The sequence below is a fragment of the Lissotriton vulgaris genome, assembly GCF_964263255.1.
Source record: "Lissotriton vulgaris chromosome 12 unlocalized genomic scaffold, aLisVul1.2 SUPER_12_unloc_1, whole genome shotgun sequence".
In the NCBI taxonomy this organism is placed as follows: Eukaryota; Metazoa; Chordata; class Amphibia; order Caudata; family Salamandridae; genus Lissotriton; species Lissotriton vulgaris.
In genome coordinates this window covers 697,586-717,889 of record NW_028240611.1, presented here as the reverse complement: position 1 = coordinate 717,889, position 20,304 = coordinate 697,586, and the positions used below count along the sequence as shown (strand labels likewise).

At 52.3% G+C, this 20,304-nt stretch overlaps 1 protein-coding gene across 1 annotated transcript in view; it reads left to right on the top strand.

The window, feature by feature from the left end:
• The window catches only part of GNG7 (G protein subunit gamma 7), a 212,594-nt gene extending 201,686 nt beyond the window's left edge, over positions 1–10,908 (top strand). Inside the window, exon 3 of the mRNA XM_086947830.1 lies at positions 9,801–10,908. Within this exon, the coding sequence (XP_086803956.1) occupies positions 9,801–9,926 (126 nt within the window). The 3' untranslated portion in view covers positions 9,927–10,908. The remainder of the gene's footprint in view (positions 1–9,800) is intronic.
• Positions 10,909–20,304: the final 9,396 nt, after the last annotated feature.

Here is a 20,304-nt window from a genome sequence, read left to right as displayed (position 1 = left end):
AGGCCACAAAGTGCCAGATAGGGCAGACACAGGTTGTGTACTTGGGCCACCTTGTAGGTGGAGGCCAAGTTCAACCACTGGAGAGTAAAATACAGTCAATCAGGGACTGGGCTCCTCCAACCACCCAGACTCAGGTTCGAGCTTTCTTGGGCCTGACTGGTTACTACAGAAAGTTTGTCAGAAATTATGGATTAATTGTGACTCCACTTAATGAACTGACAAGTAAGAAAATGCCAAAAAAGGTTCAGTGGACAGCAGGCTGTCAGAAAGCATTCGATGACCTAAAGCAGGCCATGTGCACAGCACCTATCCTCAAGAGTCCAGACTACTCCAAACCATTCATTGTCCAAACAGATGCTTCTGAGTTGGGTGTGGGAGCTGTTCTATCTCAACTGAATTTTGATGGTCAGGACCAGCCAATTGCTTTCATTAGCAGAAGGCTGACCCCCAGAGAGAAAAATTGGTCAGCTATTGAGAGGGAGGCCTTTGCTGTGGTCTGGGCCCTGAAGAAACTGAGGCTATACTTGTTTGGCACTCATTTCAAGATTCAGACAGACCATAAGCCCCTCTTGTGGCTAAATCAGATGAAGGGTGAAAACCCCAAACTGCTTAGGTGGTCCATTTCCCTACAGGGGATGGACTTTACAGTGGAGCATAGACCTGGCACTGATCATGGCAATGCAGATGGGCTCTCCAGGTATTTCCACTTAGAGCAAGAAGACTCACCTGGTCAAGGTTAGTTTATTGTCCCAAAGTTTGGGGGGGGGGGTCATGTAGGAGAGTAAGGTCTGCAATCCTATGATCACCCAGATTTTTTTGCTTTTGTTTCACTGGTTTACGACTTTCCCTGGCTGTGGGCCTGCTAATCAGACCCACAGCCTAGCTGTTCTCTCACTAAATTGTAAGCATCTACCTTAGGTGCATTACCAATTGGTACTGGGCCACCTTATTAGACTCTGTACACAGGGCATAGGTGTACCCAGGGCCTACCAGGGGCTGCAGCATGTATTATGCCACCCCTGGCTGGCCATCTAAATCTGACACAACTGGCTGCTTGACAGCTGGGGCAGGGTGGTGTAATCACCCTTTGCTTTAGATATAGTATACCTATATCTAAACCTAAAATGGACACATAGATTCCTGTGAGTCACTCCTATGGCAGGCCTTAACAATCCTGAAGGCAGATTGCTTGGAATCATGTGAGATGGTGCTCTGGCATGAGCTGAGCCCGTCTGCAGCTTGTGGAATCAAGTCCTAATAGCTGTTCCATGATAACGCGTACCATATACTCTTAAGTGCATTATAATCCTCGCGGTTATATGCCAACTCTGGTATCGCTTTATCAAAACATGTCCAGTAAGGTGTCATACGAATTGGAATACTAACCCCTCGCCAATTCTGGCGACGGAGTTAGCATTCCACCCTTCTAGAGGGACACGACATGTATGTAACCCTGAACCCCGGTTAAAGTTAACTAGAGCCTCAGCATCACAAAATGGATGCTGCCACTGTGAGAAGGTGGCCTGATAAGCAGTGCTCACTACTCTAGTGAACACTATGTATCAGTCCAGCAACCCTTATTGATGATTGGTTGTAAGTCAACCTTATAGACCAGCTATCCTAGTAGCGTGGATACGAGCAGTCTAAGGCTAAAGACTCGAGAGGGCGTGTTAAGCCAGCTGTTATACCACACATATACCCCTTGAATACCCAGTGAAAGGACACCACACAAGTGTTATGAAAATAAACAAGATATTTATTAAGAATCGCAACAGCCCTGTACTCTTTATGAGGACAGGGTACTAAGCACAAAACAAAACTCTTACGAAAATACTTAAGTTAGCACAGTATATACAAATGCCCGAGGGGCACGGAAAACCATATACTCTGAAAGTGGAATGCGAAATTACTAGCAGGTAAGTACAGTACTAATAGGCTTTGGAATCGCTAGATCTTGACTATAGAATCTTCAGATTACTTCTAGGAGACCCAGGGGACTCGGGTGCAGAGTGTGCACTCTCACGCGGGATGCGGGACAAAGTCTATGGTAGCTAGTAATGACAAAGTTAGTGTTCTCGGGTGAACCCGACCTGGTAGGAGGAAAACGAAAGTGGATTCGGACCCTTGGATAGTGAGGCTATGCTGGGGCACCGAAATGCCGAAGTTACCTAGCCCAGGGGCTGCAGCTGCATAGGTCTGAAAAGACGTCGGGAATCCTCGTAGACGGACCAGGAGCCAGGAAGAAAGAAGTTGCTGGCAGGCGACCAGTGAAGAAAGTTCGGTGGATCCAAGCCTGGATCGATGGAAGATGACACTTGAAAGCAGAGGGGACCAAGTTCGAGACTACTAGCCAGTAGTCAGTGGGCACCAGGAGGGCACCGGAGGGTAGCCACCTCGACTAGGTGAGTGGGTGACGCTGTGCTCGCAGATCTCACGGACCAGGAGGCGTTGTCTGCGACCAGGATGGAGGAGCGAGCTGTCCCACGAAGATTGAAGCTGTCGGCGTCGCTGGACCCAGGATTGGGCAACAAAGCCTTGGCAAATTCAAGCCCACGCGGTGGACCTAAAATGGCGTCTGGAGTGGACCAGGAGGGTCCGGGGTGCCTCTCTTGAAGAAGGAAGCAAGGGCCAGTCTGGAGCAACCAGACCAGCAGCAGTGATGTCGTCGGGCGTCGTTCAGAAGGCCACAAGCCAGCCGGCTAGTAGCCAAACAACGCGGTGCACAGCAAACAGCAGAAGGGCCCCACGCAGATCGTGGAGATGCAGGGAGGCTGATCTTGGGTGCTGGAGCTGCGCAGGGTTGGGGCTTCTCGGACCCCAAAGCACTCACCAGTGGAAGACTCGGTGGGCTTGTTACAAAGAAGTCGTGCAGTCTTGGCGATCGTCGGTCCCTCGAGGTCTCGTCGCACTCACAGTTCTCAGCTTTGCTGTAGAGGTGAGTAGAGGTCAGAGGTGCCAGGGAAGCCGGGTCTCGTCGAGCTGGGTCGTCGGATTCGTGATGAAGGACTTGCAGCAGACCGCAGTGTTCTTAGGATGGTGCCTGCGGATGCAGGGTGACTACTCCTTAGCCACAAGGGAGAATCTTGATGAAGAAATCTTGATGTCTTTCGCAGAAAGTCGTGTCTTGATTCCAAAGATGATCTAATTTGAACAGGGGGGCCGCTCCCATCTTTATACTAAAAAAGGGGGCTGACCCGGTGACTAGGTCCTGCCTATGGGTGGGACCAGGAGGGGGGTGGTTACACCCCTCTCCCCTGCCGGACTTCCCCAGGCCAGGGGCTGGTGTGCCCCTGGAACTGGTTCTGACTGGCCTATGCGTAGTGAGCACCGGGGTGCCACTCAGCAGTCACCTTCCTGAAAAGCCCTGCCTACCCAGGATACACAAAACCATGTCTGGGATGGTGCTAGCACCGCCCCGGACAGGAAACCCTTTGTCCAAGCCTCCCTCGCTGGAAGGACTCCCAGCAGCAGGAGGTCAGACTCGTGTCTGTGGTGGCAGCATCCATTTTGTGGAGCTGAGGCTTTAGTTAACTTTAACCGGGGTTCACAGTTACATACATGTCGTGTCCCTCTAGAAGGGTGGAATGCTAACCCCGTCGCCAGAATTGGCGAGGGGTTAGTATTCCAAATCGTATGACACCTTACTCGACATGTTTTGATAAAGCAATACCAAAGTTAGCATTTAACCGCGAGGATTATAATGCACTTTAAGAGTATATGGTATGCGATATCATGGAACAGCTATTAGGACTTGGTTCCGCAAGCTGCAGACAGGCTCAGCTCATGCCAGAGCACCAGCTCACACGATTCCAAGCACTCTGCCTTCAGGATTGTTAAGGCCTGCCATAGGAGTGACTGATAGGAATCTGTGTGTCCATTTTAGGGTTAGGTATAGGTATACTACACCTACAGCAAAGGGTGATTACACGACTTTGCCCCGGCTGTCATGCAGCCAGTTGTGTCAAATTTAGGAGGCCAGCCAGGGGTGGCATAATACATGCTGCAGCCCCTGGCAGCCCTGGGTACACCTATGCCCTGAGTTACAGGGTCTGATAAGGTGGCCCAGTACCAATTGGTAAATGCACCTAGGGTACATGTTGTAATTTAGAGAGAGAACAGCCAGGCTGTGGGTCTGATTGGCAGGCCCACAGCCAGACAAAGTCGTAAACCAGTGAAACAAAAGCAAAAAATCTGGGTGATCATAGGATTGCAGACCCTACTCTCCTACAGCCACCACAGACACAAGTCTGACCCCCTACAGCTGGGAGTCCTTCCAGCGAGGGGAGCTTGGACAAAGGGTTTCCTGTCAGGGGCGGTGCTAGCACCATCCCAGACAGGGTTTTGTGTATCCTGGGTAGGCAGGGCTTTACAGGAAGGTGACTGCAAGTGGCACCCCGGTGCTCACTGTGCATAGGCCGGCTAGAACCAGTTCCAGGGGCACACCAGCCCCTGAGCTGGGGAAAGCCCGGCATGGGAAAGGGGTGTAACCACCCCCCACCTAGTCCCACCCACAGGCAGGACCTAGTCACCGGGTCAACCCCTTTTCCTAGTACAAAGTTAGGAGCGGGCCCCCTTCCAAATTAGATCATCTTTGAATCAAGAACTACTTTCTACGAAAGGAACTCAAGACTCTGCTCAAGATTTCTCCCTTGTGGCTAAGGAGTAGTCACCCTGCACCCGCAGGCACCATCTAAAGAACACTGCGGTTTGCTGCAAGTCCTTCCTCCGGAATCCGACTGACCAGCTCGACGAGACCCGGCTTCCCTGGCACCTCTGACCTCTACCTACATCTACAGCTAAGCTGAGACCCGTAGGTGCGACGAGACCTCGAGGGACCGGCTATCATCAGAACTGCACGACTTCTATCCAGCACGACCGCCGAGGGATCCTCTGGTGAGTGCTTTGGGGTCCGAGAAGCCCCGACCCTGAGCAGCTCCAGCACCGAAGTCCAGCCCCCCAGCATCTTCACGATCTGCGTGGGGCCCTTCTGCTTTTTGCTGCTCACCGCATTGTCTGGCTACTAGCCCGCTGGCTTGTGGCCTTCCCGACGACGACCGACGACATCACCACTGCTAGTCTGGTTGCTCCAGACTGGCCCTTGCTCCCTTCCAAAAGAGGAGCAACCCGCATCCCGCGTGAGAGTGCACACTCTGCACCCGAGTCCCCTAGGCCTCCTATTCGTAATCTGAAGGTTCAGTAGTCAAGTCCTAGCGATTCCAAAGCCTATTAGTCCAGTACTTACCTGCTAGTAATTTCGCATTCCACTTTCATAGTATATGGTTTTGTGTGCCCCTCGGGCATTTGTGTAAACTGTGCTAACTTAAGTATTTTCGTAAGAGTTTTGTTGTGTGCTTAGTACCCTGTCCTCATAAAGAGTACAGGGCTGTTGTGATCTAAATAAATACACTGTTTATTTTCATAACACTTTTGTGGTGTCCTTTCACTTGGTGTTCAAGGGGTATATGTGATGGTATAACAGCTGGCTTAACACGCCCTCTAGAGTTTAGCCCGAAGACTGCTCGTATCCATGCTACTAGGATAGCTGGTCTATCAGGTTGACTTACAACCAATCATCAATAAGGGTTGTTTGGACTGATACATAGTGATCACTAGAATAGTGAGCACTGCATATCAGGCCAACTTCTCACAGTATCTCTGACCGACACTGAGGCAGAGTCAAAGGAGTATCTTCATCCGACACTGAGGAAGACTCGAAGGTGGATCTCTGACCGACACTGAGGCGGAGTCGAGGGTTTATCTCTGATCGACACTGAGGCGGAGTCGAGGGAGGATCTCTGACCTACACTGAGGCAGAGTCGAGGGAGGATCTCTGACCGACACTGAGGCAGAGTCGAGGGAGGATCTCTGACCGACACTGAGGCAGAGTCGAGGGAGGATCTCTGACCGACAATGAAGCAGAGTCGAGGGAGGATCTCTGACCGACACTGAGGCAGAGTGCAGGGAGGATCTCTGACCGACACTGAGGCAGAGTCGAGAGTGTATCTCTGACCGACAGTGAGGCAGAGTCGAGGGTATATCTCTGACCGACACTAAGGCAGAGTCGAGGGAGGATCTCTGACCGACACTGAGGCAGAGTCGAGGGAGGATCTCTGACCGACACTGAGGCAGAGTCGAGGGAGGATCTCTGACCGACACTGAGGCAGAGTCGAGGGACGATCTCTGACCGACACTGAGGCAGAGTCTAGGGTGTATCTCTGACCGACACTGAGGCAGAGTCAAGGGAGGACCTCCATCCGACACAGAGTCGAGGGATGATCTCTCACCGACACTGAGGCAGACTCGAAGGTGGATCTCTGACCGACACTGAGGCGGAGTCGAGGGTGTATCTCTGACCGACACTGAGGCGGAGTCGAGGGTGTATCTCTGACCGACACTGAGGCGGAGTCGAGGGAGGATCTCTGACCGACACTGAGGCAGAGTCGAGGGAGGATCTCTGACCGACACTGAGGCAGAGTCGAGGGAGGATCTCTGACCGACACTGAGGCAGAGTCGAGTGAGGATCTCTGACCGACACTGAGGCAGAGTCGAGGGTGTATCTCTGATCGACACTGAAGCAGAGTCGAGGGTGTATCTCTGATCGACACTAAAGCAGAGTCGAGGGTGTATCTCTGATCGACACTGAGGCAGAGTCAAGGGAGGATCTCTGATCGACACTGAGGCATAGTTGAGGGACGATCTCTGACCGACACTGAGGTAGAGTCGAGGGTGTATCTCTGACCAACACTGAGGCAGAGTCGAGGGTGTATCTCTGACTGACACTAGCGCCAAGAAACCCCCAGGTGTACGAGCGCTATACAAATCTCTTTAAATTCAAATTCACTGAGGCAGAGTCGAGGGTGTATCTCTGACCGACACTGAGGCAGAGTCGAGGGTGTATCTCTGACCGACACTGAGGCTGAGTTGAGGGTGTATCTCTGACCGACTCTGAGGCAGAGTCGAGGGTGTATCTCTGATCGACACTGAGGCAGAGTCGAGGGAGGATCTCTGACCGACACTGAGGCAGAGTAGAGGGAGGATCTCTGACCGACACTGAGGCAGAGTCGAGGGAGGATCTCTGACCGACACTGAGGCAGAGTCGAGGGAGGATCTCTGACCGACACTGAGGCAGAGTCGAGGGAGGATCTCTGACCGACACTGAGGCAGAGTCGAGGGAGGATCTCTGACCGACACTGAAGCAGAGTTGAGGGAGCATCTCCGACCGACACTGAGGCAGAGTCGAGGGAGGATCTCTGACCGACACTGAGGCAGAGTCGAGGGAGGATCTCTGACCGACACTGAGGCAGAGTCGAGGGACGATCTCTGACCGACACTGAGGCAGAGTCGAGGGAGGATCTCTGTTTGAAACTGAGGCAGGTGATCTCTGGCCGACACTGAGGCAGAGTCGAGGGTGTATCTCTGATCGACACTGAGGCAGAGTCAAGGGTGTATCTCTGATCGACACTGAGGCAGAGTCAAGGGTGTATCTCTGATCGACATTGAGGCAGAGTCGAGGGTGTATCTCTGACCGACACTGAGGCAAAGTCGAGGGTGTATCTCTGACCGACACAGAGGCAGAGTCGAGGGAGTATCTCTGTTTGAAACTGAGGCAGGTGATCTCTGGGCGACACTGAGGCAGAGTCGAGGGAGGATCTCTGACCGACACTGAGGCAGAGTCGAGGGAGGATCTCTGACCGACACTGAGGCAGAGTCGAGGGAGGATCTCTGACCGACACTGAGGCAGAGTCGAGGGAGGATCTCTGACCGACACTGAGGCAGAGTCGAGTGAGGATCTCTGACCGACACTGAGGCAGAGTCGAGGGTGTATCTCTGATCGACACTGAAGCAGAGTCGAGGGTGTATCTCTGATCGACACTAAAGCAGAGTCGAGGGTGTATCTCTGATCGACACTGAAGCAGAGTCGAGGGTGTATCTCTGATCGACACTAAAGCAGAGTCGAGGGTGTATCTCTGATCGACACTGAGGCAGAGTCGAGGGAGGATCTCTGATCGACACTGAGGCATAGTTGAGGGACGATCTCTGACTGACACTGAGGTAGAGTTGAGGGTGTATCTCTGACCAACACTGAGGCAGAGTCGAGGGTGTATCTCTGACCGACACTAGCGCCAAGAAACCCCCAGGTGTACGAGCGCTATACAAATCCCTTTAAATTCAAATTCACTGAGGCAGAGTCGAGGGTGTATCTCTGACCGACACTGAGGCAGAGTCGAGGGTGTATCTCTGACCGACACTGAGGCAGAGTTGAGGGTGTATCTCTGACCGACACTGAGGCAGAGTCGAGGGTGTATCTCTGACCGACACTGAGGCAGAGTCGAGGGTGTATCTCTGATCGACACTGAGGTAGAGTCGAGGGAGGATCTCTGACCGACACTGAGGCAGAGTCGAGGGAGGATCTCTGACCGACACTGAGGCAGATTCGAGGGTGTATCTCTGATCGACACTGAGGCAGAGTCGAGGGAGGATCTCTGACCGACACCGAGGCAGAGTCGAGGGAGGATCTCTAACCGACACTGAGGCAGAGTTGAGGGAGGATCTCTGACCGACACTGAGGCAGAGTCGAGGGAGGATCTCTGACCGACACTGAAGCAGAGTTGAGGGAGGATCTCTGACCGAAACTGAGGTAGAGTCGAGTGAGGATCTCTGACCGACACTGAGGCAGAGTCGAGGGTGTATCTCTGACCGACACGGAGGCAGAGTCGAGGGTGTATCTCTGACCGACACTGAGGCAGAGTCGAGGGAGGATCTCTGACCGACACTGAGGCAGAGTCGAGGGAGGATCTCTGACCGACACTGAGGCAGAGTCGAGGGACGATCTCTGACCGACACTGAGGCAGAGTCGAGGGAGGATCTCTGTTTGAAACTGAGGCAGGTGATCTCTAGCCGACACTGAGGCAGAGTCGAGGGTGTATCTCTGATCGACACTGAGGCAGAGTCAAGGGTGTATCTCTGATCGACACTGAGGCAGAGTCGAGGGTGTATCTCTGACCGACACTGAGGCAAAGTCGAGGGTGTATCTCTGACCGACACAGAGGCAGAGTCGAGGGAGTATCTCTGTTTGAAACTGAGGCAGGTGATCTCTGGGCGACACTGAGGCAGAGTTGAGGGTGGATCTCTGCCCGACACTGAGGCATGTGCAGCACAGGCTTTTTCTTATCGTGATTTCAGTATCTTGGCCCAGGAAGGACACAGATTTTGTATCAGATATCATCATTGTCTCGCCATAGAAAATCTAGATGACACCCGGTGTGTAAGTCTATACATTGGCACCACTTTTTCCGCCAGGGGCAACATTTAAACGTCTTTGTCCAAACTAAATACAACAAAAAAAATCTAATAACAGTTAGAAATATTATATTTGTGATGGAGTCATGTTAAAAACGTCTGTAGCTCTGGAACATGCTTTGACAGATGTTTCTCTGGTTCCCAAATTCTTTTTCTCCCGACGCCTTTCACTCTTCCAAACTCAGTAGTGGAATCGCAGTCTGGACCGAGTCAAGGCGGAGAGCTGAGGACACTGCTAGCGGGCTGGTGAGTCCTTCTAAGGAGTAGCTCTTTACACCCTTGAGTACTCCTGCCCCCATTTCTACTGAAGCACTAGTGGCAGAATTATCCACTGCAGCAGAGGAGATGTGATGCTTGTGTAAGAGGTCAGTAACATTTTCCTTTCTCAACATCTTAGTGATGCTTTTGCCATGGATTCCTTTCTTGCAGCCTTCACCCTTGAATGTGGCCATCTCTCCTTGTCTGTCATTCTTAGCTCCTGTTTTGCCTGTCTTCTACAGGTCTCCAAAGCAGCCGTCGATCTCATGAACTACTGTGAGCAGAATGCCAAGAATGACCCCTTGTTGGTTGGGGTACCAACGTCGGAGAACCCCTTTAAGGACAAAAAGCCCTGCATCATCCTCTAGTCGCTGTTTGCAACATCCTGCACCAATTCATGACATCTTGAATCACAGCGTGAAAGATTAAACACGAAGTGTTAGGGTTAGGTACAATTCAAAGCTACATTTAAAAAGAAATTGGTGCTAGTCTTTCAGAGGAGTTCAAAGTACCGAATGAAGAGCAACTTTTCGGATGACAGAAGAATTTGAGTTTCAAAGCAGTGTATGCGGGCAGCAGACACTGACCCGGGGTACTGTGTGCGGACTGCGCTGGAGCACCAGAGGAGGCCCACGGATTCGGACATGTGTTGCTTTTTTCAGCTGCAGCACCTGAGATCGGCTTCGGGCTCAGTACTCTTCTGTACTAAGGCTCTGTATGTAGAGTCTATAACGTGAGGCTTAGAGGCGGGCCAGTTATTTTATTCTTTTTACAAAGATTGAATTTTTGGAATATAATGGCTATCTTACCGTGCTGCTCTGATGCCCCTTTGGGAACCCTCCGAACCTTATCAGTTGTATTATTGTCTGTGACCATCTCATGAAAGAATGTAGTATGTTTCTGCATGACGGTCCCTCGACCGTGTGTAAATAGATGTATTGTGAACTCTGGCTGCTTCTTCGAGAGCCTTATCAGATTCTGTGGTTCATTCGCCCCTCGCCATCCAGTCATTCTGAGTGTCACACATTGCTGAGGGAGGTGTGGCCATGCTAAGCTTGAGGTCAGGTCTGTTGGAGTGTAGCCATGCTAAGCTTGAGGTCAGGTCTTTTGGAGTGTAGCCATGCTAAGCCTAAGGTCAGGTCTGTTGGAGTGTAGCCATGCTGAGCTTGAGGTCTGGTCTGTTGGGCTGTGTCTATGCTAAGCCTGAGGTCAGGTCTGTTGGAGTGTAGCCATGCTGAGCTTGAGGTCAGGTCTGTTGGGCTGTGTCTATGCTAAGCTTGAGGTTAGGTCTGTTGGAGTGTAGCCATGCTAAGCCTGAGGTCAGGTCTGTTGGAGTGTAGCCATGCTGAGCTTGAGGTCAGGTCTGTTGGGCTGTGTCTATGCTAAGCTTGAGGTTAGGTCTGTTGGAGTGTAGCCATGCTAAGCCTGAGGTCAGGTCTGTTGGAGTGTAGCCATGCTGAGCTTGAGGTCAGGTCTGTTGGGCTGTGTCTATGCTAAGCTTGAGGTTAGGTCTGTTGGAGTGTAGCCATGCTGAGCTTGAGGTCAGGTCTGTTGGGCTGTGTCTATGCTAAGCTTGAGGTTAGGTCTGTTGGAGTGTAGCCATGCTAAGCCTGAGGTCAGGTCTGTTGGAGTGTAGCCATGCTGAGCTTGAGGTCAGGTCTGTGTGTAGCCATGCTAAGCTTGAGGTCAGGTCTGTGTGTAGCCATGCTAAGCTTGAGGTCAGGTCTGTTGGAGTGTGGCTATGGTAAGATTGAGGTCAGATGTGTTGGAGTTTAGCCATGCTAAGCTTGAGGTCAGGTCTGTTGGAGTGTAGTCATGCTAAGCTTGAGGTCAGGTCTGTGTGTAGCCATGCTAAGCTTGAGGTCAGGTCTGTTGGGCTGTGTCTATGCTAAGCTTGAGGTCAGGTCTGTTGGAGTGTAGCCATGCTAAGCTTGAGGTCAGGTCTGTTGGAGTGTAGTCATTCTAAGCTTGAGGTCAGGTCTGTGTGTAGCCATGCTAAGCTTGAGGTCAGGTCTGTTGGGCTGTGTCTATGCTAAGCTTGAGGTCAGGTCCGTTGGAGTGTAGCCATGCTAAGCTTGAGGTCAGGTCTTTTGGAGTGTAGCCATGCTAAGCCTAAGGTCAGGTCTGTTGGAGTGTAGCCATGCTGAGCTTGAGGTCAGGTCTGTTGGGCTGTGTCTATGCTAAGCCTGAGGTCAGGTCTGTTGGAGTGTAGCCATGCTGAGCTTGAGGTCAGGTCTGTTGGGCTGTGTCTATGCTAAGCTTGAGGTTAGGTCTGTTGGAGTGTAGCCATGCTAAGCCTGAGGTCAGGTCTGTTGGAGTGTAGCCATGCTGAGCTTGAGGTCAGGTCTGTTGGGCTGTGTCTATGCTAAGCTTGAGGTTAGGTCTGTTGGAGTGTAGCCATGCTAAGCCTGAGGTCAGGTCTGTTGGAGTGTAGCCATGCTGAGCTTGAGGTCAGGTCTGTTGGGCTGTGTCTATGCTAAGCTTGAGGTTAGGTCTGTTGGAGTTTAGCCATGCTAAGCTTGAGGTCAGGTCTGTGTGTAGCCATGCTAAGCTTGAGGTCAGGTCTGTTGGAGTGTGGCTATGGTAAGATTGAGGTCAGATGTGTTGGAGTTTAGCCATGCTAAGCTTGAGGTCAGGTCTGTTGGAGTGTAGTCATGCTAAGCTTGAGGTCAGGTCTGTGTGTAGCCATGCTAAGCTTGAGGTCAGGTCTGTTGGGCTGTGTCTATACTAAGCTTGAGGTCAGGTCTGTTGGAGTGTAGCCATGCTAAGCTTGAGGTCAGGTCTGTTGGAGTGTAGTCATTCTAAGCTTGAGGTCAGGTCTGTGTGTAGCCATGCTAAGCTTGAGGTCAGGTCTGTTGGGCTGTGTCTATGCTAAGCTTGAGGTCAGGTCCGTTGGAGTGTAGCCATGCTAAGCTTGAGGTCAGGTCTGATGGAGTGTAGTCATGCTAAGCTTGAGGTCAGGTCTGTGTGTAGCCATGCTAAGCTTGAGGTCAGGTCTGTTGGGCTGTGTCTATGCTAAGCTTGAGGTCAGGTCTGTTGGAGTGTGGCTACGGTAAGCTTGAGGTCAGGCCTGTTGGAGTGTAGTCATGCTAAGCTTGAGGTCAGGTCTGTGTGTAGCCATGCTAAGCTTGAGGTTAGGTCTGTTGGGCTGTGTCTATGCTAAGCTTGAGGTCAGGTCTGTTGGGCTGTGTCTATGCTAAGCTTGAGGTCAGGTCTGTTGGGCTGTGTCTATGCTAAGCTTGAGGTTAGGTCTGTTGGAGTGTAGCCATGCTAAGCCTGAGGTCAGGTCTGTTGGAGTGTGGCTATGGTAAGATTGAGGTCAGATGTGTTGGAGTTTAGCCATGCTAAGCTTGAGGTCAGGCCTGTTGGAGTGTAGTCATGCTAAGCTTGAGGTCAGGTCTGTGTGTAGCCATGCTAAGCTTGAGGTTAGGTCTGTTGGGCTGTGTCTATGCTAAGCTTGAGGTTAGGTCTGTTGGAGTGTAGCCATGCTAAGCCTGAGGTCAGGTCTGTTGGAGTGTAGCCATGCTGACCTTGAGGTCAGGTCTGTTGGGCTGTGTCTATGCTAAGCTTGAGGTCAGATGTGTTGGAGTTTAGCCATGCTAAGCTTGAGGTCAGGTCTGTGTGTAGCCATGCTAAGCTGGAGGTCAGGTCTGTTGGAGTGTAGTCATGCTAAGCTTGAGGTCAGGTCTGTGTGTAGCCATGCTAAGCTTGAGGTCAGGTCTATTGGGCTGTGTCTATGCTAAGCTTGAGGTCAGGTCTATTGGAGTGTAGCCATGCTAAGCTTGAGGTCAGGTCTGTTGGAGTGTAGTCATGCTAAGCTTGAGGTCAGGTCTGTGTGTAGCCATGCTAAGCTTGAGATCAGGTCTGTTGGAGTGTAGTCATGCTAAGCTTAGGGTCAGGTCTGTGTGTAGCCATGCTAAGCTTGAGGTCAGGTCTGTGTGTAGCCATGCTAAGCTTGAGGTCAGGTCTGTTGGAGTGTGGCTATGCTAAGCTTGAGGTCAGGCCTGTCGGGCTATGGCCATGGTAAGCTTTAGATGAGAATGTATTCTGTGCTGGCGTAGGTGTGACCATGCTCAGCTGTAGAATGTTTTATTCTTTACCAGCAGAGCTCTGCCCATGCTAAGCTGACCATTAGACCTTATCCTAGATTGGGGGTTGTGGTCATGGTAAGCTTTAAGTTAGACGTTATTCTGCTCTGAGGGTGCCACGGTCATGCTAAGCTGTACTTTTGAATTTACCCTGTGCTGTTGGAATCGTGACCATGCTAAGCTGTAAAACCATACTTTATTTTGCTCTGGTGGAGATGAGGCCACATTAAGCTGTAGAATATACTTTTTTTCTGCTCTGGTAGAGGTGTGGCCATGCTAAGCTGTATACTTGGCTTTAACCGCAGTAGGAGAGGCGTGGCTTTGCTAAGGCCCAAGTTCGGCTCCATTCTGGGCTAATAAAGGTGCCATATGAAGCTTTACGTTAGGCATTATTCTCTATATTATCACTTTTATTTTCTAAGCAGAATGACAAAGGAAATTTCGAAATGGATTCTGTAAAACTCTTATCTACATTTTATACTCTGAACTTTGGCCAAAGTGAGTGGATGCAACAAGGTGCCTACCAGCTGCTCCCTGCCTTCTCACTTCATCATCCACTGCTACTTTCTGCAGTACTGTTAAAACACTGCCTCTTTCTCATTCTGTGACTGAGTGGGTACTCAATCCTTGTGTCCTTTCGCTCACTTTCTCACTCTATTGAAGGCTTCTGCTGGTACTTGTTTTCCCTTTCATTCTAAGGACCAATCTTAAGTTTGAATGTTACTGACCCAGATGTGTTCAATGCTCCCGGATAGAAGGTCCTGTGCCACACAGCATAGGCGATGCTGCGCAATGCTCCCGGATAGAAGGTCCTGTGCCACACAGCATAGGCGATGCTGTGCAATTCTCTCGGATAGAAGGTCCTGTGCCACACAGCGTAGGCGATACTGTGCAATGCTCCCAGATAGAAGGTCCTATGCCACACAGCATATGCAATGCTGTGCAGTGCTCTCGGATAGAAGGTCCTGTGCCACACAGCATATGCAATGCTGAGCAGTGCTCTCGGATAGAAGGTCCTGTGCCACACAGCGTAGGCGATGCCGTGCAATGCTCCCTGATAGAAGGTCCTGTGCCACACAGCATAGGCAATGCTGTGCAATGCTCCCTGATATAAGGTCCTGTGCCACACAGTGTAGGCGATGCTGTGCAATGCTCCCTGATAGAAGGTCCTGTGCCACACAGCATAGGCGATGCTGTGCAATGCTCCCTGATAGAAGGTCCTGTGCCACACAGCGTAGGCGATGCTGTGCAATGTTCCCTGATAGAAGGTCCTGTGCCACACAGCGTAGGCAATGCTGTGCAATGCTCCCTGATAGAAGGTCCTGTGCCACACAGCGTAGGCGATGATGTGCAATGCTCCCGGATAGAAGGTCCTGTGCCACACAGCATAGGCGATGCTGTGCAATGCTCCCGGATAGAAGGTCCTGTGCCACACAGCATAGGCGATGCTGCTCAATGCTCTCGGATAGAAGCTCCAGTGCCACACAGCATAGGCGATGCTGTGCAATGCTCCCGGATAGAAGGTCCTGTGCCACACAGCATAGGCGATGCTGCTCAATGCTCTCGGATAGAAGCTCCAGTGCCACACAGCATAGGCGATGCTGTGCAATGCTCCCTGATAGAAGGTCCTGTGCCACACAGCATAGGCGATGCTGTGCAATGCTCCCTGATAGAAGGTCCTGTGCCACACAGCATAGGCGATGCTGTGCAATGCTCCCTGATAGAAGGTCCTGTGCCACACAGCGTAGGCGATACTTCGCAATGCTCCCTGATGGAGGTCCTGTGCCACACAGGGTAGGCGATGCTGTGCAATGCTCCCGGATAGAAGGTCCTGTGCCACACAGCATAGGCGATGCTGCGCAATGCTCCCGGATAGAATGTCCTGTGCCACACAGCATAGGCGATGCTGTGCAATGCTCCCGGATAGAAGGTCCTGTGCCACACAGCATAGGCGATGCTGTGCAATTCTCTCGGATAGAAGGTCCTGTGCCACACAGCGTAGGCGATACTGTGCAATGCTCCCAGATAGAAGGTCCTATGCCACACAGCATATGCAATGCTGTGCAGTGCTCTCGGATAGAAGGTCCTGTGCCACACAGCATATGCAATGCTGAGCAGTGCTCTCGGATAGAAGGTCCTGTGCCACACAGCGTAGGCGATGCCGTGCAATGCTCCCTGATAGAAGGTCCTGTGCCACACAGCATAGGCAATGCTGTGCAATGCTCCCTGATATAAGGTCCTGTGCCACACCGTGTAGGCGATGCTGTGCAATGCTCCCTGATAGAAGGTCCTGTGCCACACAGCATAGGCGATGCTGTGCAATGCTCCCTGATAGAAGGTCCTGTGCCACACAGCGTAGGCGATGCTGTGCAATGTTCCCTGATAGAAGGTCCTGTGCCACACAGCGTAGGCAATGCTGTGCAATGCTCCCTGATAGAAGGTCCTGTGCCACACAGCGTAGGCGATGATGTGCAATGCTCCCTGATAGAAGGTCCTGTGCCACACAACGTAGGCGATGCTGTGCAATGCTCCCGGATAGAAGGTCCTGTGGCACACAGCATAGGCGATGCTGTGCAATGCTCCCGGATAGAAGGTCCTGTGCCACACAGCATAGGCGATGCTGCTCAATGCTCTCGGATAGAAGCTCCAGTGCCACACAGCATAGGCGATGCTGTGCAATGCTCCCTGATAGAAGGTCCTGTGCCACACAGCATAGGCGATGCTGTGCAATGCTCCCTGATAGAAGGTCCTGTGCCACACAGCATAGGCGATGCTGTGCAATGCTCCCTGATAGAAGGTCCTGTGCCACACAGCGTAGGCGATACTGTGCAATGCTCCCTGATGGAGGTCCTGTGCCACACAGGGTAGGCGATGCTGTGCAATGCTCCCGGATAGAAGGTCCTGTGCCACACAGCATAGGCGATGCTGCGCAATGCTCCCGGATAGAATGTCCTGTGCCACACAGCATAGGCGATGCTGTGCAATGCTCCCGGATAGAAGGTCCTGTGCCACACAGCATAGGCGATGCTGTGCAATTCTCTCGGATAGAAGGTCCTGTGCCACACAGCGTAGGCGATACTGTGCAATGCTCCCAGATAGAAGGTCCTATGCCACACAGCATATGCAATGCTGTGCAGTGCTCTCGGATAGAAGGTCCTGTGCCACACAGCATATGCAATGCTGAGCAGTGCTCTCGGATAGAAGGTCCTGTGCCACACAGCGTAGGCGATGCAGTGCAATGCTCCCTGATAGAAGGTCCTGTGCCACACAGCATAGGCAATGCTGTGCAATGCTCCCTGATAGAAGGTCCTGTGCCACACAGCGTAGGCGATGCTGTGCAATGCTCCCTGATAGAAGGTCCTGCGCCACACAGCATAGGCGATGCTGTGCAATGCTCCCTGATAGAAGGTCCTGTGCCACACAGCGTAGGCGATGCTGTGCAATGTTCCCTGATAGAAGGTCCTGTGCCACACAGCGTAGGCAATGCTGTGCAATGCTCCCTGATAGAAGGTCCTGTGCCACACAGCGTAGGCGATGATGTGCAATGCTCCCTGATAGAAGGTCCTGTGCCACACAACGTAGGCAATGCTGTGCAATGCTCCCGGATAGAAGGTCCTGTGTCACACAGCATAGGCGATGCTGTGCAATGCTCCCGGATAGAAGGTCCTGTGCCACACAGCATAGGCGATGCTGCTCAATGCTCTCGGATGGAAGCTCCAGTGCCACACAGCATAGGCGATGCTGGGCAATGCTCCCTGATAGAAGGTCCTGTGCCACACAGCATAGGCGATGCTGTGCAATGCTCCCTGATAGAAGGTCCTGTGCCACACAGCATAGGCGATGCTGTGCAATGCTCCCTGATAGAAGGTCCTGTGCCACACAGCGTAGGCGATACTGTGCAATGCTCCCTGATGGAAGGTCCTGTGCCACACAGGGTAGGCGATGCTGTGCAATGCTCCCGGATAGAAGGTCCTGTGCCACACAGCATAGGCGATGCTGCGCAATGCTCCCGGATAGAAGGTCCTGTGCCACACAGCATAGGCGATGCTGTGCAATGCTCCCAGATAGAAGGTCCTGTGCCACACAGCATAGGCGATGCTGTGCAATTCTCTTGGATAGAAGGTCCTGTGCCACACAGCGTAGGCGATACTGTGCAATGCTCCCAGATAGAAGGTCCTATGCCACACAGCATATGCAATGCTGTGCAGTGCTCTCGGATAGAAGGTCCTGTGCCACACAGCATATGCAATGCTGAGCAGTGCTCTCGGATAGAAGGTCCTGTGCCACACAGCGTAGGCGATGCCGTGCAATGCTCCCTGATAGAAGGTCCTGTGCCACACAGCATAGGCAATGCTGTGCAATGATCCCTGATAGAAGGTCCTGTGCCACACAGCGTAGGCAATGCTGTGCAATGCTCCCTGATAGAAGGTCCTGTGCCACACAGCGTAGGCGATGATGTGCAATGCTCCCTGATAGAAGGTCCTGTGCCACACAACGTAGGCGATGCTGTGCAATGCTCCCGGATAGAAGTTCCTGTGCCACACAGCATAGGCGATGCTGTACAATGCTCCCGGATAGAAGGTCCTGTGCCACACAGCATAGGCGATGCTGCTCAATGCTCTCGGATAGAAGCTCCAGTGCCACACAGCATAGGCGATGCTGTGCAATGCTCCCTGATAGAAGGTCCTGTGCCACACAGCATAGGCGATGCTGTGCAATGCTCCCTGATAGAAGGTCCTCTGCCACACAGCATAGGCGATGCTGTGCAATGCTCCCTGATAGAAGGTCCTGTGCCACACAGCGTAGGCGATGCTGTGCAATGCTCCCTGATGGAAGGTCCTGTGCCACACAGGGTAGGCGATGCTGTGCAATGCTCCCGGATAGAAGGTCCTGTGCCACACAGCATAGGCGATGCTGCGCAATGCTCCCGGATAGAAGGTCCTGTGCCACACAGCATAGGCGATGCTGTGCAATGCTCCCGGATAGAAGGTCCTGTGCCACACAGCATAGGCGATGCTGTGCAATTCTCTCGGATAGAAGGTCCTGTGCCACACAGCGTAGGCGATACTGTGCAATGCTCCCAGATAGAAGGTCCTATGCCACACAGCATATGCAATGCTGTGCAGTGCTCTCGGATAGAAGGTCCTGTGCCACACAGCATATGCAATGCTGAGCAGTGCTCTCAGATAGAAGGTCCTGTGCCACGCAGCGTAGGCGATGCCGTGCAATGCTCTCTGATAGAAGGTCCTGTGCCACACAGCATAGGCAATGCTGTGCAATGCTCCCTGATAGAAGGTCCTGTGCCACACAGCGTAGGCAATGCTGTGCAATGCTCCTAGATAGAAGGTCCTGTGCCACACAGCGTAGGCGATGATGTGCAATGCTCCCTGATGGAAGGTCCTGTGCCACACAACGTAGGCGATGCTGTGCAATGCTCCCGGATAGAAGGTCCTGTGCCACACAGCATAGGTGATGCTGTGCAATGCTCCCTGATAGAAGGTCCTGTGCCACACAGCGTAGGCGATGCTGTGCAATGCTCCCGGATAGAAGGCCCTATGCCACACAGCATAGGCGATGCTGTGCAATGCTCCTGGATAGAAGGTCCTGTGCCACACAGCGTAGGCAATGCTGTGCTAATGCTCTTGGATAAAAGGTCCTGTGCCACACAGCGTAGGCAATGCTGTGCAATGCTCCCTGATAGAAGGTCCTGTGCCAGACAGCATAGGCGATGCTGTGCAATGCTCCCTGATAGAAGGTCCTGTGCCACACAGCATAGGCGATGCTGTGCAATGCTCCCTGATAGAAGGTCCTGTGCCACACAGCATAGGCGATGCTGTGCAATGCTCCCTGATAGAAGGTCCTGTGCCACACAGCGTAGGCGATACTTCGCAATGCTCCCTGATGGAGGTCCTGTGCCACACAGGGTAGGCGATGCTGTGCAATGCTCCCGGATAGAAGGTCCTGTGCCACACAGCATAGGCGATGCTGCGCAATGCTCCCGGATAGAATGTCCTGTGCCACACAGCATAGGCGATGCTGTGCAATGCTCCCGGATAGAAGGTCCTGTGCCACACAGCATAGGCGATGCTGTGCAATTCTCTCGGATAGAAGGTCCTGTGCCACACAGCGTAGGCGATACTGTGCAATGCTCCCAGATAGAAGGTCCTATGCCACACAGCATATGCAATGCTGTGCAGTGCTCTCGGATAGAAGGTCCTGTGCCACACAGCATATGCAATGCTGAGCAGTGCTCTCGGATAGAAGGTCCTGTGCCACACAGCGTAGGCGATGCCGTGCAATGCTCCCTGATAGAAGGTCCTGTGCCACACAGCATAGGCAATGCTGTGCAATGCTCCCTGATATAAGGTCCTGTGCCACACCGTGTAGGCGATGCTGTGCAATGCTCCCTGATAGAAGGTCCTGTGCCACACAGCATAGGCGATGCTGTGCAATGCTCCCTGATAGAAGGTCCTGTGCCACACAGCGTAGGCGATGCTGTGCAATGTTCCCTGATAGAAGGTCCTGTGCCACACAGCGTAGGCAATGCTGTGCAATGCTCCCTGATAGAAGGTCCTGTGCCACACAGCGTAGGCGATGATGTGCAATGCTCCCTGATAGAAGGTCCTGTGCCACACAACGTAGGCGATGCTGTGCAATG